This window comes from Magallana gigas, chromosome 6 (assembly GCF_963853765.1).
Source record: "Magallana gigas chromosome 6, xbMagGiga1.1, whole genome shotgun sequence".
Lineage (NCBI taxonomy): Eukaryota > Metazoa > Mollusca > Bivalvia > Ostreida > Ostreidae > Magallana > Magallana gigas.
In genome coordinates, this window is record NC_088858.1 from 29,787,813 (window position 1) to 29,814,028 (window position 26,216).

Genomic DNA, 26,216 nt, shown 5'->3' on the forward strand with positions numbered 1-26,216 from the left:
CATGTCGTCTAAAGTACAAAATATCAGACTGATATTACAAATTGAAGTGCATGTACTTTAAATTCAATCAAAATGGAGCGACAGGTCTTTGAGGAAGAAAACAAAATATAAAAGAATAAGAATATCAAAGGCTTTGTACAACCCTGTTCCTCCAACGATCTAACCTTGTCATTTGACGTTTAAATATAGAAACAAAAACATCAAACAGAATTAATGAGCGTGTTTTGTTCAGAGAAATACGACCGCGTCGCCTTGCACTCCCCGTACAGCGCGCGACCCGGGGGTGAGCGCTGACACCCCTTGATGAGTTTATTTCAATGAAACTGCATGTTCTTGGGTTTTAATTTGGTTAATTAGGACAGTGATTAATGAATTTTACCAAAGTTAAAACACCACAAGTTTGGATCTTGGGCATCCGCACCTGGTCGAGGTAATTTTATCGGGAAGAACCCTACGATCGGGGGTCATAGTCGCAAGCATGGCGACCGATCAACAGAATCTTACATAATTCGCATTCATTGAGCATTTGGATAATGATATTTAGTATTAGATTCAAGATAAATATCGCAGTCAAGGATTGTGTATAGATATACAGTTTGATATTCATTATATTAAATCTTGTTTTTGATATGTTTAGAATCGACGTTATTCAAGATAAGACGATGATTTGTTTCCAGTGGTTAAAAACCGATTCTCCAGTGATGATAATATATATCTATATCAAGCCCTATACAAGAATATGAAAAAATCTTATTCAATGAATGAAATTAAAAAGATTTTGATTTCCGTGCAATGCTTTATACAAATAGTTCTTCGAACTTCAAACATGCACATCTTCCTCAGCTCTGTGGATTTTTATGCATGAAATTTTTTTTTCTAGCAATCAGTTATAGAGTATATGAAAATAATATTCTTTTACTCTTTTACATGTACATTGTAGTATTATATAAAAAGAGTAATTCACATGATGTGTAATTAGCAAATGATATGGTCAATACCGTAAATTGGTCATATTTAAAGGTAACCCAACAGAAGTACAGACTAAAAGCATTGTATACATCAGACATGTAGCATCGTTTTTGAAAGTGATGGGGAAAGGGGACAGAAATTGTGTGGAATAAGGTTAATCAGTCTAAAAGTGGCGCATTGGTATGTGCACCGTAAATATTGCAACTGTAGCTCCCAGTCATCCATCCGAATTTTTTTTCAAACTGGGAGCTACAGACCTGCATCTATCAAAAAAAAAAAAAAAAAAAAAAAAAAAAAGAGAGAGAGGCCCATGGGCCACATTGCTCACCTGAGAAACAAAAGTCATAATAAAAACAGATTTATGGAGTCATAAATTAAACATTTGGACGATGTTGTAGAATAGATCGTGTATGAAAAGATTTTCAGATTTTTTTCTCCAGATATTTTTATGTTGAACATTGGGCCCCTTTTGTAACTGAATGATTTCAAAGTCTTAACACATATTTAAAAGTATTGCAGTCTTCAAGAAGATCTTAAACAAATGTTCATATATCTATAAACCTACATCAGATTTTGAGCCCCTGGTGGGGCTCAAACATTGTCCATGGACCACAGTCTCAGCAACCGAAAATCAACAAGATGCTTGCACGTAAGTAATACCATGCATGTACTATAACATTTGAATTTTTGAGAATAATTTAATTTTTTTCCTATGTAAAACTTGGACCACCCTTAATGTGGTCCCATCCTACCGAAGATCACAATTTTAATAAACTTGAATCTACACAATCTGTGAATACCTTCACTAAAGTTACAGCTTTCCTATGCGACTGGTTTTTAGAAGAGAGTTTTAGGTCACCTGAGTCTCTCAGGTAACGTATTGCAATATTATTGGTCTTCGTCCGTCGTCGTACGTCGTCCATAGTGCGTTAACAATTGTACATTTTCAACTTCTTTTTTAAAACTACAAGACCAACCACAGGGACTCTTTGTATCCGCTATACTCTTTATGACATATATTATTCATAAATACCATTTTAGTGTAAAGCATCTCTATGGTAAGAGGAATCTAAATTGTGGCGCCGGCTATACTGTCCCCCGAGGTTTAATACTAGTAGCTGGGCCAAATATGCCAAAAGAGGACAAATTTTCAAACATCTTCTTTCCTACTCTCACAAATGAGGTGAAAAAACTAAATGCATAGTTATGTTATCCATGAAGCCCTCTACAAAAACTGTGAAATTCATGGCCCCTGGTTGAGGAGTTCAGACCCTAGGACGGGGCCAATATGGCCATATAGTAATTTAAATGTATGAAATCTCAAAAAATATTCTCTACCTGCATATATATGAGAAAAACTAAATACATGGTTATGATGTCCATGAAGTCCTCTACCTAAATTGTGAAATGCATAGTCCCTGGGACAGAGGCTCATGCCCTAGGACGGGACAAAAATGGTCTCATAGGGAAAATGTATTGATTTAATATTTTCTTCTGTACTACCACAGTCATGGGAAATTAAGCCATGTATTGTTATTATGTTCATAATGCCCTGATGTTAAATTGTAAAAATCACTGCCCAGACCAAGGGACAGAAGTTGAGGCTTTTTTTTTTGGGGGGGGGGGGGTGATAAATGTGGTCATATATTGAACATGTTTCCTGGCAATATTGAATTTATGTGTTCTGTTTTAGGAAATCTAATATCTTGGCATTGCATACTTGTGGAAATAAGCTATGTGCAGAAAGAAAATTTATGCCCCAGTTTAAAGATTTTGATATAAATATTTTGTTCCAGTATCATTGCACGATCTGCTGGTATTATGACGCAAATGTTTTCTGATGAATTGATGTGAACACCTGTGTTAAATGTTATTTAGTCTCTTCTCTCTCTCTCTCTCTCTCTCTCTCTCTCTCTCTTTCTCTCTCTCTCTCTCTCTCTGATGGCTTAAGAATAAAGGGGTTTACTCAATAAAATATAGTGTAACTCAAATGTTGAAAGAATGGGGAACGAGTATGCAGTTCCATGCATCATTTACAGCTTAGATTGTACAAACTGCACGTTCAGCACATCCTTCTTCAATAAAACACTGGATGTTGGCGGGCGGGGTCCCACATCCTTCGTCGTCAGACGGCGAGGGTCGGCCGCTGTCAGAGATCAGACCCAAAAATACGAAGGTACAAAGGGAAATGGACAATTTGCTATTCCCCGGTCATTGCAATGTTAATAGGACATATCTGAATAAGAAGAAGCTCTAGTCGAGAGATGAAAGATGAAAAGAAACAGCGAATGTCGTTAACCGTAATATTTCTATTGCCGCAGAGTGAGCCGAATTCAACAGAAAATGGCAAAATTGAGCTCTTCGGCGGATGGAGGAATAAACCGCATGAAACAGGAAGTCAATAGTCCGGTTCGTCACAATTTTAATTTGAACAGTATTTTTTTATTCACATGGTACATGTATCTGGGATTGGCAGTCGCAAATTATTTCAGTCCCTTCCCTCTGTATGATATCATAATTTCACACCGTGCTTGATAAAATCAAATCGGCCCACAGGGGCTCGTCACGAAGTTTTTTCAACCTTTTATATATACCACCTCTATACTATAAAATACACAAGGGAGGAATCAAAACTCGAATAAATCGCTACCTCCCGATTTCGGTCGCCTCGTATTAATTCTTCTCGGACGTTAAACCCTGCACTCTAGGTATCATTAGATCGGGAAAGGACCATAGTTTTTAGGAATACCTGCAAAATTTAAACATCGGCAACAATTTTAGAAGTTTTCACGCATTTTCTTCCCGTTTACTCTCCGGTGACACTTTCTTCGATCAGATGTCGCGCTCTCATTGGTCAATTCAATGTTGCTCAAGATAACTCGTACGAGGACTTGTATTTTAGAGGTATTTTCAAACGATATTCAAACTTGCTTTGATGCAAGAAATATATAGTCACGTCCTAACGAATGTCCGAGGTATGGTTAAAATATTTCTACATAAATATGAAAATTAATACATATATTCCCCACGTAATAAGAACTTCTTCACTCATCATTTGGATATCCCTCTAAAATACGAGTCAACGTACGATTTATCTTGATCAACAAAATTAACCAATGAGAGCGCATGAATAAATTTGGTGCGCAACATCTGATCGAAGAAAGTGTCACCGGAGAGTAAACTGGAAGAAAATGTGTGAAAACTTCTAAAATTGTTGCCGATGTTTAAATTTTGCAGGTATTCCTAAAAACTATGGTCCTTTCCCGATCTAATGATACCTAAAGTGCAGGGTTTAACGTCCGAGAAGAATTGATACGAGGCGACCGAAATCGGGAGGTAGCTATTTTTTCGAGTTTTGATTCCTCCCTTGTGTATTTTATAGTATAGAGGTGCTAGATATAAAAGGTTGAAAAAACTTCGTGACGAGCCCCTGTGATCGGCCTTGCGTTACGTCTGCCGAACTGATAAGCCTGTGTCCCATTAACTCTTCCTATTTGTCTGCCAGATAACGAAATTTATTACATGCTACATATAATCTGATTGTCAACGAGCACCTCTCCAAACTCCAAAGTACCTGTCATAATGAATCAAACACCTGCTTAATAAGAATGGAATAACCTGCCATGTGAAAGGAGAAAACCTCTAATTTATGATGAATCAAATTAAAAAAATACCAATAAAAAAGGGTTTTCGATTTTGAACTTAAAATTCTGATCTATTTATTTTGATCAAATCGAGCGTTAAGTGGATTTTTTTTTTTTTTTTTTTTTTTTTTATAAAATATTTCCTCTTCCTTGGATTTATCAATCAGATCACATTAAAATATTACCTTTGATTTATATTGTTAAGAAAAAGGGCAATTGAATTATTATGAAAAATATTCATGATCAGGTTTGGTTTTTTTTGCATCCTCATTTACATCATTTATTACGAAGAAAAACGAAAAGTTCAAATATATCGTGTCGCCATCAAATTAAGTACGATGTCTGCAATATTACTCGACATGGTGTCAGTTTTCTCCTCTTATGCGAAAAATACAATATATACATTATATGACACCTTTCGATTGTCTCTTGACACAGGGTTATGGTGTATACACCGGAATTTAAGTAATTTTGAAACGAGAAAAAGATTGCTGATGAATGTTTACATCCACTTAAGGTCAAATGCCAAGGGAGCTAAATGTGCTCTTGCTCTTCCATTTTTAAGTAAAAGTAACTATGCATGATTTGTTCATATGGGATACACGGATTAAGATTTCTCATTTATAAACGTGAAACAAATAGAATGCGTTTCATTGTCAAGATAAAACAACGGTACAATATTTTTTTTCCAAAAATTGTTTAACCATGTGAAAAGTAGGAAGTTTTCATAAAATGTACAATATTTTTGTTACTTTTGGAGATTTTTAATTCAAATAAACAATTCTATATTCTCCTTGTTTTTGGAGGGGGGGGGGTTCAGATATAAGGGGGTGGGGTGGGACAGGATACTGAATTGATGGCGAAATATATTAAGATGGTAAAGACACTTGTCAAAATAAATGTGGATAAATGTAAATTATAATCAAATATACTTTCGCCGGCTTAGAATTTTCAAATTTTACAATTTCTGACCAAAAAATAAGTTTTAATTTTTTGAATTGGGAAAGGTAAAAATCATAAAAGTCCCAGCGGGATTCGAACTTATGACTTACAGATTTGTAGTTTACCCTCTAACCCATTGCCCTACCTGTTAGGTAACAGGTTTGGTAATTTTGATAGGAAATACGTCACAATATAGAGGTGTCCAATACAACCTTAAGTATGTACTTCCTAACAAAATATAAATAATGTATGAATAAATCAGAAGTTTTTTGCTTCGTAAATCATGCAAATTAATTTGTCCTGTAAAATTATTTTCATGGTTTTTAAGTTCATTTTATGGCGCAGCCTGAAATCAACCACGTTACGGGAGAAAATTTTTTTTTTACGAACTTCAAGGAAGACATGCAGAGTATTGCCCCTTTTGTGTAAGAATAGTAACATTACACTGATGATATGTAAGAATAGTTACATTACAATTATGATATTCTAGCATAAGGTATATCGGGGTAAGTAATTCTGGCCATGTTTGTATACATGTGTTTTACCGTTGTCATTGGCGGAACTGTCGTTCGTTGATTTTTTCTGAACTTATTTGGTGCGGTATATTCAGCCTTAGAATCTAATTTGATTTTTAAGAATTTTGTTCAATCATTCAACCTTTTGACGATAACTGCCTTAACGATTTCTAACTTTGCACTGAATATTTTTTTGAATTATTAAATTACTCAATCACACCTGTGAACTTGTTTATTGTGCATAAAGTGTACACTACTGGAGTGCAGTAAAACTTCTGAAATTTATAAACAAATAGAAACTTGAAGATTAAGTGAATTTTATACATGGATTTTTAAAAATTCTATTTGATATGTGCTTGTTAATTAAGGATAATGAAAATTTGTCTTTGGACCTTACTGTACTGTAACTGTAAAGTGTTTGCTATTGCATTGTATTGTTCACAAATTCAAAGATAAAACCTGTAATCCAAATAGTATAATATTATCATAATAGTACGTTACATTATTACATGTATATATTATATAGTATAGTATTATTCCCTATATTTCTTACGGAAACTTATAGTCAATTTATGGCTCTATAGAAACAGCCAGACAGAAGTGCAAGTGTTGAGATATTTTGGTTCTTTCACAGGGGCCAAACCCGTTTTAACATTAATTTCAATGTAACCATAAATAAAGACCTTTCTTTACCTATGGTTACATTGAAATTAATATTACGGAATGAGTCTTTTCTGGTTTTCGACTTGTCAAACGTAAATTTGATTAATTGTTCATTAAATCAAGATGAAAGGAAATTAAAATAGTATATTTCTCTTTCTTTTTTATTATCATACAACTTGGCATTGAAAAAGTATTCAGTGTTTAGAATCTAACAAGGACTATATTTTTGGCGTAATATTGGCGTAGAGAAATATCACATGTTTTGCAATTCAGAATTGCTGCAGATTAATGAATCTGTTTTAGCATTTTAAAAACAATTATAACATTAATTTACAAATGTGAACTTATGATATGATACTCGGGTTTCAGAATATGTTTATAAAATATGACTTGCCTATCAAACTACATTTTTATGAGCTTTTTAAAGCGCCAATTCTATACATTGATTTTTGTGAAAAAATCACTCAAATCAATTATTCTCTGTTATAAAATGGTCAATATTTTTTTGTCAATTTATATCTTTATATAAATTCTTCATTATACATAAAAATCAGAAATATTTTATTATTGGAAGCATACAAACATTATCAAAATTTCTTCAAAATTTAAGAAAATTAGAGGAAATGCGGGCTAAGCAATATCAGTTTTAGTATAAATATTTACTCCAATTTAGTAGTATAGGCTACGGAAGCGTTGACATAGTATATTTTACAGATTAATGTGTGGTTTTCACAGATATATGTGTAAAATTTACAGATTAAAGTGTGAAATTTACAGATTAAAGTGTAAAAGTTGACATAGTATTTTACAGATTAATGTGTGATTTTTACAGATATATGTGTAAAATTTACAGATTAAAGTGTGAAGTTTACAGATTAAAGTGTAAAATTTACAGATTAAAGTGTAAATTTCACACTTTAAAGTGTGAATTTTACAGATTAAAGTGTAAAATTTACAGATTAAAGTGTAATTTTACAGATTTTACAGATTAAAGTGTAAAATTTGCTTCCGTAATAAGCTGATAGACATTCTGATATTCTATCATTTCATTGAAGAATAGAATCTTCAACATTTAAACATATGTCTACAGGACTACAAAGAGCTACACTTATTTTTATCATCCTTTACGTTGAGGAAACAAAACGGTCAAATTTGATTAAATTGATAGAATCATTTGGTAATATGATCCGTTTGACTGTGTCAAAATTTCATGAATTTCTTATTATAAGAAGTATGTTTGATGACGAGAAGACTCCTTCCTTAAAACGGTCTTGGTCCCTGTGGGTTCTTCTAGGGAAGTTAATTCGCCATCTCTTGAAATAAAATTCATGAGCCTCACATAAGTTTATGTCAACCGCCCCATTTGCCCATTTTTTTGTTTGCTCCCCGAACCACACGCTGAAAATCCCCCTCCACCCATTGTTTGAATCCACTCCTGTTATGTATCGTATCTTAAAGAAATTACATAATTATAGCCCCAACAGCTTTCCATACAAAATCATATTGGCATGAGGTAACAACCAATCGTTTTGCTACACCTCAGAAGCACAGTTCCGGTTTACAACAAACACCCGGCACAATCACTCGAGCGAAGCCATAGGTTTAAGTTTTAATCAGGTTATTTCGCTAGTTCGGCGAAGAAAATTTGCTTTCATCATGCTCCTGCTTACCGCTCTAGCCGTTCTTCTTATTGTGCCAGGTCTCCTGGGCGCTGACAAAACAAAGGGACCCAAAGTCACCGATAAAGTAAGTGTAAAACACGTGTAAATAAACGTAAGTATGAAAAAAAATGTAAAAAGTGAATGGAGGTATTCAGCATGTACATGCAACAAAAAGGTTGCCATTGGGCTGTTAAGCATACCAAACCAATTCATGCCTTCAACGTTGTTTAATTTTTTTTTACCATGCATGTATTTAGGTGTACATGTACTGCATGCATTTTAAAGATATACAATGTGGTAAACGAGGAAGGATCTGTAACTTGCAAGTGGTTTGGTATGTGCACAGGGGTTTAACACAGTCTTTCAAAAAATAATGTTTAAAAAAGGCATCAAATAATCAAATGAAAAAACTTCTTATGCCTCCTGGTTTGTTCAATGGGTCTTATCAAATTTGTTTTGTATGCACAATTTCCTAGATTCGTCAGATAATCATACTTGCCAACCTCTAACATGTGAAAATCTGGTCATGACCAGATTTGGAAAGTAAAAAATCTGGTCATAGCGCGTAACGACATTCACGACATATTTATCATGCATTTCATAGGTATATACAATAGAAATATGTGTTAAAACTTATGTGTAGTACTTATTGCAAAGAAGCATTTTAACTAACAGTTGCTGATTTTGAATTTTGTAAAGTTATCTGACACAGAAAATGGTAGGTTGTGTTCAGCTAAAAAAAAATGCAAAAAGAGTTTCTGCTACATTAACCTTGCTTTTGAACTCTGTAAATGATGGCAATAAAGTTTTAAGTGACTTGGAAGACTTTTGTGTATTAAAAAGCATTCTATACATGAGTGACGACTTAGCGTTTTTGCATGTTTAGTCAGATCATTTTAGGCACAAAATCCAATATTCAAATGTGCGTTACACAGAACGCAAAAGCCTCGTTTTGTACTCGATTACTTTGTTTTACCTATGGGAATTCATTTTCCCAGATATGTTGATGGGTACAAAAATATCGTTTTCTTTTTGTTGGTTTTGATTCCGCTGGCCCCGATGAAGACCTTTTCTTATTGGAAACCATCACATTTAATGATTTAAACCTTCGCTTAGTCAAAACAACTCACGATAATAATTACACTTAATCAGTTAATGTGTCTGTTATAGCCATCGGCATTGTTTACGCGTTACGTAAATCCAAACTCAGATTGGGTTCATAACTGGAAGTCAAATGCGCAACGTAATTTATGAACCAAATCCGGAAATCGGGAGATTTTCGGGTTGTTCGACACAAATCGGGTGAAAAGCATGACCCGCCGGGTCATAAAAAATAATCGGGTGAAGGGTTGAAAAATCGGGTGTGACCCGACGAAATCGGGTCAGTTGGCAAGTATGCAGATAATGGCTATTTTCTATTTGACAAAGCTGAATGGTGACCTTTGTTATAGTATTATTAAAACATTCAGACGTATGTAAGTAATGAATATATATATAAGACATCACATAAATATAAAATTTATATTTCTGTCTTAAGAGTCATGTATTAAGCTTTATTTAGGCGGGGTAAGAAAATGTGACAGGGCTAGGATTGCTGAACCCTCTCCACGTTTTTTACCCGATCCCAAATGTAGCTTGTAATTCAAGACATTTATGTTATTAATATATAAATAGTGCCTGTTTGGGAGGGTAACAGTTGAAATTGACACCCCGAGAAAACCATTGTCAACCGACGCGAAGCGGAGGTTGACAATGGTTTTCGAGGGGTGTCAATTTCACCCCGAGAAAACCATTGTCAACCGACGCGAAGCGGAGGTTGACAATGGTTTTCGAGGGGTGTCAATTTCAACTGTTATCCTCCCAAACAGGCACTATTTATTTTGTTATACTGAATGTCTTTTTTAAAATTTTTAAGAAAATTTTACTGCTTTTATATAGGAATAACGTGAATTCTACAGCGAACCGTACGCGCGTAATTTTCGCGCATGTAACATTTTTTAATGTTACCCGTTGCCAAGTGCGTTGCTAACGCTGAGGGTAATAGTAGATATTATTAACTGCGTCTTAACCAATCAGATTTCAGTATTTAACATGAAAGTATAACAATCTACAATATCAATTTTATGCCTCAGAAGAGCTATTTTGAGCAAATTTCGCTGAATATCTGCAGTTCAATGATTCAACCAAGCAAAATCCAAATGAAACACTGCGCAAAAGCATGCATACTCGAAATGTACTAGGCCTCGTTAAATACCCCTGTGTGCAACTTCATCACAGTCTGCCTACCAGACAAATATTTCATCTGCATTTGCAGCAAAACAATTATAGGTCCTTTTTATTAAGATTTTGCAGGTCTTTGAACTTCATTAAATATTGTTTTGTTTAATAAATATTGGCAATAAATATTTTGATTTTGGGGCGCTTTGATTGTATTGTATGATCTATTTGTGGCTGATTCTATATTATCTGGGTTTTTTTAATTTCTAGGTTTACTTTGATATTTCAATTGGAGGAGAAGATGCTGGCAGAATAGTTATTGGCCTGTTTGGTAAAACTGTCCCCAAAACTGTGAAAAACTTCAAAACTCTTGCAGAGGGAACTGAGGTAATTAATTTGGTTCTAGTAAAAAAAATAATAAATTGAACATTAATGTATTATTAACATAATCACCTAATAGCAGAGATGTATGGTATATGTATACTCCCCTGCTGATTCTTGCACCTGTAGGATTGTTGGAATTTATGACATATTATGATACATTTTTGGTACAGGAGAGTTAATATTTTTAGGAGATTAAAACTGCTTGGTCAGATTTAATTTTGAATTTTGAGAACGCTTTTAAATGATGATTATGCTGAGTATGTGTGTAATGAAAGACATTACCTTAGCTTTCCCGGTCAATTATAATTAAGCGATTTAATAATGAGAAAATGATATATAAAATTTGTGTACAGATCATTTTTAACTTTACATAAAAGGATACTGTGTTATTTTGCCCTTTAATTATCAAAATTCATCCCGACGCCCAGGTGGGTACAATTGTATTATGACTTTAGCAATTGCTATAAACAAAGTCATTTTGTTTTGGAAAATCAAAAATAACCTTGTATACATTTTTATCTTTCTGAAGTTTGTTTTGTTTAAAATATGTGCCTTATATTCTAATTGAATGAACCCAATCATTCAGGGACTAAACCAAATGGTTTCCTATTCTGAATATTCCCATGATGCATTTTTGTGTTTCCATAAAAAAAATTATATTTATTTTGAATATTTCTAACTTTGAAAAGAGACTGATTCTGCTGCTGTAAATAAATAGGTGAAAGTCTATAACTTTCTAAAAGAATTGGTTTGTATGTAAAACTATCTGAGACAGTATTGTGATAGCCAAAAAAATCTGACCACGCAAGCTTTAAAAAATTCCTCTTTTACAGTTTCTTTATGTAAAATCTGCAATTAAAAACAAAACTAAACGCTGCATTTGAAATGCTGGGATGTACTACATGTGGTAGATCATACAAGGAGCCTCACAAAAATGAACCCAGTTCTACATTCATTAACTTGATTTTATTCCTGTAAATTTGTGACTTTTCAGGAGAGGGATGGTAAGAAACTTACTTATAAAGGCAGCAAGTTTCACCGAGTTATCAGGGATTTTATGATCCAGGGTGGTGACTTTACTCGAGGAGATGGTACAGGAGGTATGTGGTTACAAAGGCCGTAGCTATTAGCTATTTCCTTGTATTATTCTCACATATTTGGTAAATTGTAGAGAAAAATCCCATTATTGATGTTAGACACATCAACAAAGTTTTGTCTGCTGCAATGCATGACAATACCAAGTACTCCATTTCCCACGTTGACTTCATTTTGAGAAGAATTGTTATGTGGTTAAAACTGACAGTACATTTTTGTGACGCCAGGTAGAAGTATTTACGGAGAGAAATTTGCTGACGAGAACTTCAAGCTAAAGCACTATGGAGCAGGATGGCTCTCCATGGCTAACGCCGGCAAGGACACAAACGGATCTCAGTTCTTCATCACAGTCAAGAAAACAGAGTGGCTGGATGGCAGACATGTTGTGTTTGGAAAAATCCTAGAAGGAATGGTGAGTTAATTAAGGAATAAGGAAATTATTCTTTGAGTATTATGAGGTGATAATTTTGGTCCGGGCGTGATCAAATCCAATAGAGCCCGAGGACTTTATGATAGATTTGATCACGCCCCAACCGAAATTATCTCCTCATAATATTCAAAGAATGATTCCTTATTACTTATATTTAAATAATTTTAAACCATCGTACGATTAAATATTTAAATATAAATAAGCAAACCTCGCTGGCGCCTCAATTTGGCGTCATTTGAAGTTATAGGTTATATAGTACAAAATCGATACGTAGTGTTATCACAGGCAAAGACACTGGAAAATGTAAATATATGAGTTTAAAAGACATGTTTTAGATTTTTTTTTTTTTTTCAGTGAATCAGTGTCAATGATTGTAGATATTAGTTTGTTTACTTTATTTAGGTCCTGCGTCTTTAATCATCTGTAAAATAGAATTTACATCATACATATCACTCCAATATCATTTTGGATGTTTTTTTGTTGTTGTTGAGAATTTCTTTAAAAAAATTATTGTTTTTCGCAGGATGTAGTAAGGAAGATTGAGAATAACCCCACAGCTGCCGGGGACAAGCCAGTTAAGGAGGTGGAGATTAAAGACTGTGGATCTCTGCCTGTTGATTCTCCTTTTGCTGTAGAAAAAGAAGATGCTAAATAAATTTTATATATTTTTTATTCAAATTTGCTTGTTATGAATATTTTCAGATGTTTCATTTTTTATAGTAATTCTGTTAAAAGTACTATGTGAATTGTTTGATATGAGGGCACGAGAGTTATCTTTCTTTATTGAGTATTCAGTTCTTTAAATACATAATAAATTTAATAATGTCAAAATTAAGTCATAGACAAATAGTTTATCACCAATGAGAATTTAGTATCATTTTATAAATCATTTCTTTGTATGTTTGACAGACATATCAGCATTTCATTAAAGAAAAACAAAAAACGATATTTTTTTTCCTTGTTCAAACAGCTAACATGTATCATATGTTTATCTAAGTAACAAATGTCAAGCCCATCAGCGTCACAAGCCTTACATGTGAGCTTTGTACACGGTACATGTATCGTAATTGTGATTACATTGTCAAAAGTGTTCTAATCCGGCATTTTTATCTGTCTCTTGAGAATCACAGAGCTAAATTTAACCATGCCTAACATAGCACATTCTTGGGTAAAAGAATTTATTCTTTTTATTCAAATTTTAAAGGATTACTTTTACTCGGTGTTAAATGAAAAAATATTTTTACGTTGTTCAATTATACCTGAAGCCAAAAGTTTTAAATTAAAAACATAAAACGACACTGTTACAAACGAATATCGATATTGATATCCATGCTTTGTTTATTTGAGGAAGATATGCTACGACAACGGTAAATTTACGTGTATAATTATTGAAACAGGGAACTCGGACTAATTTTTCCATGTTTCTTTTTTTCTGTAGCAACATAATTGCAAACGTTAAGTTTCTATGAGATAGAATGACTCCTATTAGTTGAATTTTTTTTTCGTCCCTGAGTAATAAAACGTAATCCTTATGTGCCAAGCTCCTTCAAGTAGAGAACATTATGGATAACGTGCTTTATAAAGATTTTTTTAACACCTTATATTAGGCAGATTCAGGTTCATGCCATAATTGAGAGGGGGGGGCATTGAGAAGACCCAAAAGGGGTTTCAAAATTTTTCATCTAAAATAACCATTTGAAAAGAAATGAGAAATCATTTCAGCAAATGAATTTATAGATGTCGCAACCTTACGGACAAGAAAGGAGCGCTGATGCACTGGAGGCCATACATTGTCTAACAAGCAGCCCGTGGACCACATATCTCACCTGAACAAAGCAATACATATTTCATTTCTATATCCACGAGTCGTTTTACATCTGCGCCCACAAGACAGAACATTACGTTTCATGGGCCAAATCATCGTCATCCCTAAGTTACCATCAATTTTAATTTTAGAAATGATTTTAATTTTAGAAATGATCAAGTGGTTGGGATCCCACTCCAAACCGTAGTATACTGTACATACATGTACTGCTTATGTCAAGATGCTGTGAAGTGTAAGTTTGGCAGGTACCCGGGTTCTTCCCTCATTGCTTCTTTACGTGATCTTAAATCATCCAAGAGCTTTTATCTGAAATCTGAGCCTTACACATTTATTTTTAAAACTAAATGCAGGTCTTCTTAAACGGTTGGACCAGTTGACCTCTTTGCTACATGATAAATCGCAAGACTGGGTATTCATTTGGTTTTACTGTATTATTGAATAGTTAAAATTTAACCGTTTAGTATATACATGTACTTATTTGTAAATATGATTTTTTTTCTATTATACTATTTATACATGTATATCACAAAATGGTAAGTGTACATCGACACTGCATGAACAATTTTCTATCTAATTATAAATGTCGATTCTAAAAACTATTGCATACCAAATGCTAACAAAGGGAAAGAAAGATAGAAGGGCCTCTTTGATTAGTGTCCATTTGTTTTTGCTATTTGAAGTGGACTGTGAAGTAAATGACCAGGAGTGAAAAACGAAACGGAAACTACAATTTAGATGAGCACGTGCTAGTCGAAGTTAACGTAAAAAACGAAAGTTTTTTTGGAGTTTTTTTAAAGTTAGAAGGTAAAACGGCATTGTTTATATTAAATTAGGTAGCAGTTTATTTAAAAATAAGTGCATATATTTCCGATCTTTAATTATGTTTTATAAAAATAACTGAATCAGCCACTTGGCATTTTGAAAAAATCCTTATAACGGGTTTCCCGTTTACTGTCAAGTGTGAAATCAAAATTGGGAACACGAGGAAGGTGTTTCTAGAAATTAACACATTAACTGGTACATATAGCGTGTCTGGCTTTATCATAGGATACTTGGACCAGACTAATGGCTTTTTTAAGACGTGTGTATGTCGTATTCCTTGGATTCCTGGGACTGCTGATTTCCATTGGCTTCCGATCCGTGTTTTCGATGATAATGGTACATGTCGTCAAATCTAACCAGGGCGAGAAGGAGGGGCTCTTTGGAAAGGTATGTGTAAGACAATAAAATAATTGTTATTTACCTGTATAAGAGCGTCTATGGTCAAAAGTTGCAGTGTAAGCCTTCCCTGAACTATGGCATTTTACCTTCGAAAAATCTGATTAAGCAAATTATAGTGTCTTACATTATTGTGTCTTATGTATATTCACGTAGTTTGAAACAAAAACTAGATGGGGTTTTTTTAAGTGAACTTTTGTTTCTTGATGTTTTTTTTTTTTTTAGTGAACTTTTGTTTCTCATCCTATTTAAGTGAGATGACAAAACAGGATGTAATTCACCAAATTGAATAATGTATTCAATAACCTACTTTTGTCCCCTAATAATTATTTCAAGAGCGATTCATAATATAACTTTCGAGCTGAGACTACGGAATCTATGCATATTTTACTCGAAACCAGCGTCACTTTTAGCTGGTTTCAATGCAAGAAATAGATAGTTACATTCTACCGAAAGTCCAAGGTCTTATTAAATGGCTCTATATACATGTAATTGCATATCGTTTTTTTGTAAGTCGAAGCATATCGCATGCACAAATATATATTAACTGATTACAACAAATCATATGTATATACTCTAGTATTTATACAGACATTTTTCGATATTGAAATACGGAAGTATTTGTATGACATTGTATACTAAGTATCGATAATAATTCTCTAAGCGACCAATCTTGTAGTATATGAGGATATTGTCTTCTATCTACGCGCATAACAATTGTATTAAGTGCTAAACACTCTTATTATTAGAGCCGTTTTAACAACAGCTTGGACTTTGGACAGTACTTGACAAATTCCGATTTGATGAAGAAGGGGTCTTTTTATGGTTTTCATTGGCAAGCTGCATGCAGGTCTGTAGCTCCCGGTCTGTAAAAATATTCGTATGGACTGGGTCGTCCATCCCAATTTTTTCAGACTGGAAGCTACAGACCTGCTGCTAGTCTTTGGCTGATAGATACGAATGCATTGAACGCAATGAACTTGTCTGACTCCATCCAAGGCTGTAGTATTTCAGTTAAAACTGCATGAATTTCACACAACAGAGCTGTTCTTGTAGAAAAAAACTTTCTGATTTTGACAGTCTATGAAAGCCAATATTAATGAGCTTCTCTTAGCCAGTTAGAAGACAGGATGTCAATATTTGACGGCTTGTATTAATGATCAAACAAGTTCGTAACATCCCACCGAAAGTCCAAGCTATTGTTAAAACGGCTTAATAAGTATTTATTTATTTTATTTATTAATGATTATTTTGCACCAGTTGTTAGAAGACAGGAGGTCAATATCCGACAGCTTGTATTGATGATCAAACAAGATTGTAACATCCCACCGAAAGTCCAAGCTATTGTTAAAACGGCTTAATAAGTATTTATTTATTTTATTTATTTATATATTTAATAAGTATATAAATAAATAAAATTAGTTTGCACTTAAAGATGTGTCAACAACACAATATGCCCCCAGGATAACCTAAGTATCAAAACAATCTATTGTTATAAGAAGTGCTAAACACCCCAATCCCCTTCCCTATGCTATGTCCCAATAGAATAGGGGACAGACATGCACCTTTAAGGGCAAAATGAATGCACTGTCCATCCATGATGAAAATCAGAATCACTTCCAATATTATAACCCATTTGAAAATAATTTCTCTCTCTCTCTCTCTCTCTCTCTCTCTCTCTCTCTCTCTCTCTCTCTCTCTCTCTCTCTCTCTCTCTCTCTCTCTCTCTCTCTCTGTGTTGTACATGTACATGTATGTTAAGTACATTAGTTAGGACTGAAAATACAAGATTCATGTATTTTTTCTATTTTTTCACTTAATATATCCTAAGATAAAGATTGTCAAACAATCTTTCAGTCCCAGCTTCCACTGCACCTGTAGAACGTATATTTTCCAACTAATAGGATGCAGTTAAAAGATGAAACCTTTGAAACTTTGATCATAAAGTGCAACAGCAATCTTTTGTCTTAAAGTGTCCTCAGCATAAAGAAATCCGATTAAAATATATTAAGAAATATAACTGGGAAAAACCCTCTGTCTATAAATTAATACAATTAAATGTCCAAAATTATAAAGACTGTGTTATCTAGGGAAATATCTCTATTTAGCTTTTTAATAACCGCAACATTATTCCATAAATTGTTCTCTATTATGCACGAATTCTGTGTCTCTATATCATATCTGACATTGTATCATGCCAAATGTCTATAAATATCTTTTTACTTATGTAATATGTTGTTCATAATGCCACAAGATTATTATATATTGAGCAAATAAAGAATGACTCTTGTAATGGTGATGGTAATGCATTACTTTACTCATGTAATGGTAATATAATGCATTACTTCAAGAAAATCAAGTAATGGTAATGGTAATTTAATGCCCAGATTCATGAAATAATTGTAATGTAATGCATCACTTTACAATGTAATTCGCCCCAAGCCTGATATTTATTATCTATTTATCATTATTTTGCACCAGTTGTTACATATTTATGCTCGTTGACGAGCAGTTTAAATCCTAAATGGTCTAATTTCAATTTTAATGTTAATGCATTGATTAAGGAAATCTTTTTTTTTTATATAAGTGACATATTTTATCTTTGGGCGTATGTGTGTAAAGACGCCATGGTTTTAAATTACGAAGTAAATGAAAATTATCTGAATTGATATGTCTTTAATGTTCTCAATTTTGAAGAACAGATATCTACTTGGTAAAGTCTAAATATGTGAAGATATTATATTTTCTATTTAATATGAACTTTGCAAATGTTAAAGATGTATGATAAGATTTTGTTTTGCAGTTAAAGATTAATAAGTGGCAATTCATCTGAGGCTCTTCCAAACTCAAACTCAAAGAAATATCAATATATAACAAAGAAGTCGACTTGTTCTTTATATTGCTTTACATACATGCACATCCCGATAAATATCAGATAGAGGACAATGAAACCAAAGTAATAATGTGTTATTTCATTTTAAAATAAACTGATGTAAATAATTGTTTTCTCTCATATGTGCCGTGTTCGGACCCTTTATTTTGGACCCAATGAGGAAACTTGTAAAATATTTACTACGCCTTAATTTTTATCACACAAATTAAGATATGTAAACCCAGCTGAGAGCTTTTCCATACTTTGATAACAAGTTGGCTTTGTGTTATTATCTAATAAATACATGTGCATTCTTGTTGTTTTGGGATAAATTAATAAAAACATATAAACCTCTAGTTTATTTTTTCCTTTTCAGTGCAATGTGAACGGCACTGCCCGAGATCTAAGCGTGACCTATTCCGTCTCAGACACGCAGTTCTTCCAGTCCGCCTACTTTTTCGGCTCGTTCCTCATGCAGCTCCCCGGGGGGTATCTGGCCACCCGGTTCTCACCCAGAAGGTACAGAAGATTGTCTCAGAGCTTTGTTACATGTACTATAATGAAAAAAGCGTCACATTTAACTTGTTTTTGTTGCAAGAAAAAAAAAGGTTTCATCCCACCGAATTTCCAAGGTTTTGTTAAAATGGTTCTATGAATTTCAAGATACCGTTTGTAAATGCAGGTGCATTAATGCTATATTAAATGTTAACAGTAATCTTATTGACAAGAACGGTAAACGGTTTAATATTTACATGTTCATGTACTTTTTTTTCAAAATCCTGATTGACAGGGTTTGTGGATTATCGATATTGATTAGCAGTGTTCTGATGATCGTGCTGCCGTTCCCGATCCAATACATCCAAAACCCGGCTCCAGTGTTCATCATTCGCTTTCTCCAAGGCTTAGTGGAGGTATTAAAGAAATATAAATGTTATAAAATATTTTATTCATAATAAAAAATATTTATGAATATATACAAGAAATAAGGAATCAAATTTTGAGTATTATGAGGTGATCGAATACGATCGGCTTTGATCAAATCTATCATAAAACTCTTATTGGAGTTCACACTTCCGAATTTGAACACCATGATACACAAAGAATGATTCCTCATTACTTAAAAATAATTTTCACCATTAGTTCGATTAAATATTAAATTATTGACATTATGATGAAAGTCACTTGCGTCATTGATGAATTATATTGCAGTGGACAGTGGACAAATTTGATATGTAGTGTTATCACAAAGACACTAAAAATGTAAATACATGGTATATAACAACACATATCTTATTACGGAAACAGATACCAAAATCACTTTTAAAGATTACAATGTTCATTATCGATAATGATGCATTTAAACGTACATGTATGAGCTTTAAAAGGGCGTGGTCACGATTTTTGTCAAAAATTATTTTTTCCGATTTTACTGTTTACAATGCTTAACTTAAGGCAACCCAAATTTGAGTGTCATTCGTTGAGTTACAAGCGAGTTACAGACCTTACAATTCTTTGCTATGTAAACAAAGCTTTTGTTTATATTTTGAATGTTGATGTAAAAACTCCAGATTTAGACCAAAAATGAATGTGTAAAACGTGAGTAAGTGTTTCTTTATGCTTATAATGAATTAGAAGATAACCAAATCAGCTTGAAAAAGTTTTTTTTACTGGTATATTGAACCTTTGTAAACAAAAACAAAGCACGAACCTTGTTTACATAACAAAGAATTGAGAGCCCTGTATACTGCTAATAATTCTAAGACTGACTCTCAAATTCCATTTGTTTATTAGAGATGCATTCCTAAAGCATTGCAAATAATAAAAACAGAAAAATAGAATTTGACCAAAACCGTGACCATGCCCCTATTAGTCTGGTACCCGCCCCGCCACTGCGTTTTCACTTCGTTTTGGGTGGCGGGGGCGGGTAACAGACTATGTTCTTATAAACATTAAACATGTGTACAAGTAACGTCTAAATCTGTTTAACCTGAGACGATCTTAAGAAATTGTACATTTTGTGGGTGCGACATGTGGCTGAATCAAATAATGATGTTTGTTATTACAGGGTTGGTCTGTCCCGGCGATGAATGGTGTTATATCTGCTTGGGCCCCGAAATCCGAAAAAAGTAGAATGGTCACCTTCGTGTATGCGGGTAAAGAAATTCAATTTATTTCATATTCAAAGTAGATACATGTACAACTATAGATTTAAATATTCGGTTCATTAAAGTGTCCTCTGGTAACGAGGGCATGCCCTGATTTAAGTTATTACGTATATTACATGCATATATAATTAAGAGTAATCTCCACTCAGGATCTTTTGGTTCAAAACATGTTTATTCTTACATGTATATAGAGTATGTATAGAATGCAATTATACATTTATATGTAATTTAGACTGACTATATAATAGTATATAATTCAAAACATTGAAACATAAAATGCACATGAACAATGTTTTATAACTGACCATAAGTCATCAAAGTTCTATCGTATCGTTTCATTCCTATCTGGTCATTATGACATTTGAATGCGCGGTTTCAAAAATTATTTGTCGGGGGGGGGGGGGGGGGGGGTCCGACTGTTATTTGAGTTGGCCAGGGAGTCCGATGCATAATTTTTTGGTAATTTCAAAATGTAATTTAAAGAAATTTGAATTTTGCAAGAGGGGGTCTGGAACCCCCCCCCCCCCGGTAGATCCGCGCATGCATTTGGTCTATATTCTTGTTATAGGAGCGTACCTGAGCCCCGCCCTAGCTATGGTGCTCACCGGGGTCTCTGCTTGCTGGGTCTCCTGGAACGCCAGCCTGTTTCTGTATGGTGAGGAGGTCCAAACGCATGAATTTCAAAGGAATTTTTTTTCAAATTTTGCTTAAATCGTTTTACTGTGAAATCCTTTGATTTTGACATAACAGTTTACTTTTCTCAAACATTTGCATACATACGTTTTTTTCTTAAAGGTGGTTTGGGTGTCATTTGGTCCTTTGCATGGGTGTGCACTATATATGATACTCCCACTTTGCACCCGGGCCTTCATAGATCGGAAACAGATGTGTTCTCAAAGGAAGGAGCTAATGTTTCCAAGGGATCTCAAAGCGTGGTAAGGAGCAAGGTTTTTATGGTTGACACAGTTGGTTTACTGAAGGTGCTTTACACTCGTACTAACAGCAATCAGGAAGTGTTGCATTCTTTTAAAGGCTCAAAGAATACCTTGGTCAAAGATTTTGAGATCGCTTCCGGTCTGGGCTATCATTTTTGGGAGTTTCTGCCGCAACTGGATATTCTCCATGATGATTACCCAGGTGCCTCAGTATTTTAAGGACGCTTTCAATAAGGATATTGCTACAGTAAGTTAGGTCTTGTTTTAATTTCGGGTGGAAATATCAAAGTTTTACTTTTTTTTCTTAAAAACTGGCATTATGCAAATAGTGATATGCAGAAAAGAAATACTGTCAGGCTGACACATACACAAACATAATATAATAGACTAGTGTAATTTAGTAGATAGTATATGTACATGTACTTAAACAATATATGCTTTATTGGGTGATTCATTTGGGATATGAAGGTAGCGACATTGCAGAAAAAATGCATAACCCGCGTTAGAGGGTCATATGAAGTTTTTTCTGCAATGATCGCTACCTTCAAAACCCGCATGAATCATCAAAGAAAGCTTTATATTGTTTATATCAACATCTTTCTTTAAACCAATTAATGAATTGATTATGAAAAGTTAGTAAAATTCACTAAATTATTGTTAATGAACATAAGTACGCTAGCTAGAAGAAACAGCCAAATCGTCTCTTGTGAGATTTTGAGTCTGATATCATCATGATTATTTCGTGCAGTACGTGATTTCTCTTAGGTCGCTGCGCTGTAGCTTTCAACCAATCAATGAACAGGGCATGTCAATTTCAGTCCTGTCAGTTTTAGCCGCTGTAGATATCGACCAATTGACAAATGGGGCGTGTAGATTTCAGTCTGGCTGTTTATATAGAGCTATGAATTAACTACGAGTTTCCGTAAGAAATAGAGGGAATCATACTTGGTAGATGTAAATATATGAAATTGAAAATTGGAAAAGTATCTGTATATTATTATTTCTTCGAAAATCACACAAATTATTATAGATAGGCATGGTGGGCTTCTGTAAGTGTTACAATTGCTGGTTTGCTCGTTATAAAAAAATAGTAAACAATAGAAGAAGATTTTTTTCTGACAAGCAAAAGGGACGTTAGGTTCGTCACGTTGTGGACATTGGATATATTCATTATGATTTCGTTCTCAGATTGGATTCACGGCAGCGTTGCCTGAGGTACTGATGACCATCGTTACAATATCGGGAGGGGTGTTCATCGACAAGTTAATCAAACACAATCTATTGTCTACTTCACATGGACGGAAGCTAGCGCAGTGCATGGGTAGGTCGTTTTACCATAAAAAACAAAAACAAACCTGAAATTCGTTACTCGGATTAGTCAGAGTTGCATCAATGAATAAGGAAAATGTGTCGATCAGGAATATTATTTAGTTCTACATAACAGGTACGTCGACGATATAAACTACTTTTTCTGTTCTAGGATTTGGAATCGAGGCTCTCTGTTTGATTGGATTACGATTTGTTGAAACCAGCGAGATAGCTCTGACGCTGCTCAGTGTAGGGGTGGGTTTCAGTGGTTTGGCTATTTCTGGATACCAAGTTAACCCCCTTGATCTCGCCCCTCAGTACGTCAGTATCTTAACAGGCCTCTCACGTCTGGGCACGCTGGGTGCCATCCTCAGCACCTTCGTAGCTGGAAAGTTACATCAAAATGTAAGTTTTGCACATGGCTAATTGATAGAACCATTGTCAAAAGACCTTGGAATTTCGTTATAATGTAACTATTTTTTACTTGCGTCAAAACAAGTTAAAATGACGCTGATTTCAAGTTAAATAAACAAAGATTGCGCAGTCTTTGCTCAAAAGCCAGACAAATCTGATTGATTTCAAAGAGCCATGGCTGAGTGGCCAGCGATGAAATAGCTAGGTCTACGACACATTTCTGTTCGACACAACTACGCAAAGTCCAAACTTTTGTTAAAATGGTTCTATTGTACATAAGCACTACCTTTATTTTTGTGCATTCTAAATGAGTAAATCCAGAATAGCTAATCTGACATCAACCATCGTTTTGAACAAGTTCACGCAGTACATCTGTATCTATTTGGTAAAATCTTGAAAATGTCCGATTCGATCTTGAAGATCTAAATATGGTCTTTGTGATTTGTCTTTCAAAAAAAAAAAATTAATGTAAAAATGAGTTTTGGACAGTTATATGATCATTATTAAAGAGATTATTTAAAAATGAGGTTATATTTTGAAATAAAAATTCATTTTGATTGACAGAATCTCCAATCATGGCAAAACCTGTTTACAATTGCTGGTTCCATCCATTTGGCGGGTGTTTTGTTTTACGGAATTTTCGCGTCGGGTGAGAGACAACCATGGGCTGAACCAACTGAGACCCGACCTCTGCTGGCACCGGTGGACAGTGTACCGGAACTTTCAAGGAATGTTTTGGAAGAGGATGTTGGAGATTCTAAATTTAGTAAATCTTTGTTTCAACCTAAAAGAAGGCGTTCCATTTTGAATGATTTTGATGAAGATGGAAATCCTAGCTGGTTTTTGAATACAATATAAATAATAAAGATTTTTTGATACCGGCAATTTTTCACATACACTTGTACTATTAAGTAGTTACATTTGAAATTTTTATCAGTTTAAGAGTCAAATTGAAAGGTGCGTTAATTTAACTTATTTATTTACAAGGAAATATTCAACCACTGAACTTTGATCGTTTAAATCGCTTATGTAAAGGTATTATTTCGTTGAATGTTTAGAAACGTAACAAACAATTGATATACACTCTGTAATTATACACAAATATATAATTATACACTAGAACTGTATACTGTATGATTAATAATTGTCTTTCATTTTAATTGTTGTTATGAATCGTGTTTGAACAGCTGTTGTGTAAAGTAGTTTTTTTTTTATAGTGGATACATATGTTTCAATAATATAGCGGTTCTTTGCAAAGTGCATAAAATGGGTGTGTCGCAGTGTACATGTACATACATGTATATATTAATTAGTGTTCTTTTCTTATTGTTGTTTTTTTTTTTGTTAATAATAAAAAATAAAATAAAAACATAATCTGTGCTCTTTTTTCTCTTAGTTAATTGAATGTACATTATCTTTATATATAGAAATTATGTATTAACTGAATTCAAACTTTAATAAAATGTGTATGCCAGACTGCTAAAGTAGTACCACATATTGTAGAACATGCATCTTCATGAAGAATTTTTAAAAAAAAATTCTTTCCTTCATATATTTCTTTGCTGACCTTGGCAACCCTCCCAGGGGCTTACCTTTGGTCAATGGGTTGTCGTATCAATATAGGAACATTTGTATATAACAAACGACTTGACCTATGGGGCCGGTATTGGTTTATGTCTGTACAAAAAGCATATGGATTTCCGTTCCTTTTCTTGATTTTAGGCCATACACAGTAAATTCTTAGGTTCTAGTTCTCTTAACGTATAGTGATTGAAAAAAAGTTTCAGTCATTGTCAGAGCAGTATAAGTAATTATGAACGCTTTTTTTTCATTTTTTTTTTCAGTTTACATTCTATAATACGATACATGTTCTTTTGCATGCGTTTATTTACAACCAAAGACATATTAATTAGTCTCGCGTGACGAGATTTCAGAGGTCGCAAACCCTTTGACTCTTTGCGACAAATACTGCACGTCGCCTTAGTTTTTCCGAGAGTGAGGTTTGTAGATGTAGAAAGATTTTTACGAGGCGTTCGAACACTATCGTCAATCACTGTACTTTCAACTGAACTCTTTTCCGTAAAACAGCTGCATCCTTTGTATAAGGGGACGTACCTGATGCCAGAATGGCAAGGGGACGGAAAACTCTAACTTAACACCCCCCCCCCCCAATTTTTTTTTTCTAATCTATAAACCTGCATTTTTGGCTAAAAATGTCACCAATACACACGTTCTTTGCAAAGAACTAACTGCATCTACTTTGCAGTACTTCTTCCACAATGGAAAAGCAAACGCAACAGTTTTTGCTCGGCAAGATTTTTTTTACGTGGCACCTGTCTCAAGTTTCGAGATAGAAGTTTGATATACAAAATTCACAGTTCTGCATAAAAAAAAATAAGAAGTGTTTATAAATGCCGTTGATTTTAAATAGAAAAAGTATGCCCAAGATGGAATCGAACCAGGGCACAAAAAACATAGTGTGTGATATATATAGCATGCGGTTTTACCTACTCCAGGATTACACTCTTAGACGTAAATAAAGAGCAGTGTGATAGAAATCGGTTTCCGAAATTTTTGTCGGGTTTTTTTTTCTTTTTCTTTTTTTTTTGTTGCAAAATTCGACCCAAGGACCGGGGTAACCCTAAGAAAATTCTATCTTAATTTATTTCTTTGAAAAAAAAAAACTATCAAAATATCTAAGATTTTTAAAGGGCAGGCTGGTCCTAAAGGATGTCGAGGCCAAAAAATCATGCAGAAATATACCATTTTTACTGAGAAATTGATTTAGCCAGCTTTGAAGATTAATAATAAACTTGCAAGAGCAGTATGATAGGTTCAAAATGCGAATTCGAAAAATTTAGAGATATTTACGATAGAAAATAACAAAACAACTTTGATTTTCAAAAGTGATATTTTCCGGGAAATCCATCTCCCCTATCGCTCAATTCTTTTGTTGTTT

At 33.9% G+C, this 26,216-nt stretch overlaps 3 protein-coding genes across 3 annotated transcripts in view; all 3 read left to right on the forward strand.

Annotated features, from left to right (window-relative positions):
• Positions 1 to 26,216, forward strand: part of LOC105347132 (ubiquitin-like FUBI-ribosomal protein eS30 fusion protein) — a 169,605-nt gene that overhangs the window by 79,194 nt on the left and 64,195 nt on the right. The window lies entirely within an intron of this gene.
• On the forward strand, positions 8,224 to 13,466 carry LOC105325843 (peptidyl-prolyl cis-trans isomerase B). Its single transcript, XM_034467910.2, has 5 exons — positions 8,224 to 8,479; positions 10,882 to 10,998; positions 11,990 to 12,095; positions 12,318 to 12,502; positions 13,044 to 13,466. The coding sequence occupies exons 1-5, from the start codon at positions 8,390 to 8,392 to the stop codon at positions 13,173 to 13,175; spliced, it is 630 nt and encodes a 209-aa protein (XP_034323801.1). The 5' UTR covers positions 8,224 to 8,389; the 3' UTR covers positions 13,176 to 13,466.
• Positions 15,317 to 24,583, forward strand: LOC105325829 (vesicular glutamate transporter 2.2). Its single transcript, XM_011425546.4, has 10 exons — positions 15,317 to 15,554; positions 18,812 to 18,954; positions 19,226 to 19,346; positions 20,501 to 20,588; positions 21,169 to 21,255; positions 21,396 to 21,535; positions 21,633 to 21,782; positions 22,724 to 22,856; positions 23,016 to 23,248; positions 23,822 to 24,583. Exons 1-10 carry the CDS (start codon positions 15,411 to 15,413, stop codon positions 24,113 to 24,115), a joined length of 1,533 nt encoding a protein of 510 aa, XP_011423848.3. The 5' UTR covers positions 15,317 to 15,410; the 3' UTR covers positions 24,116 to 24,583.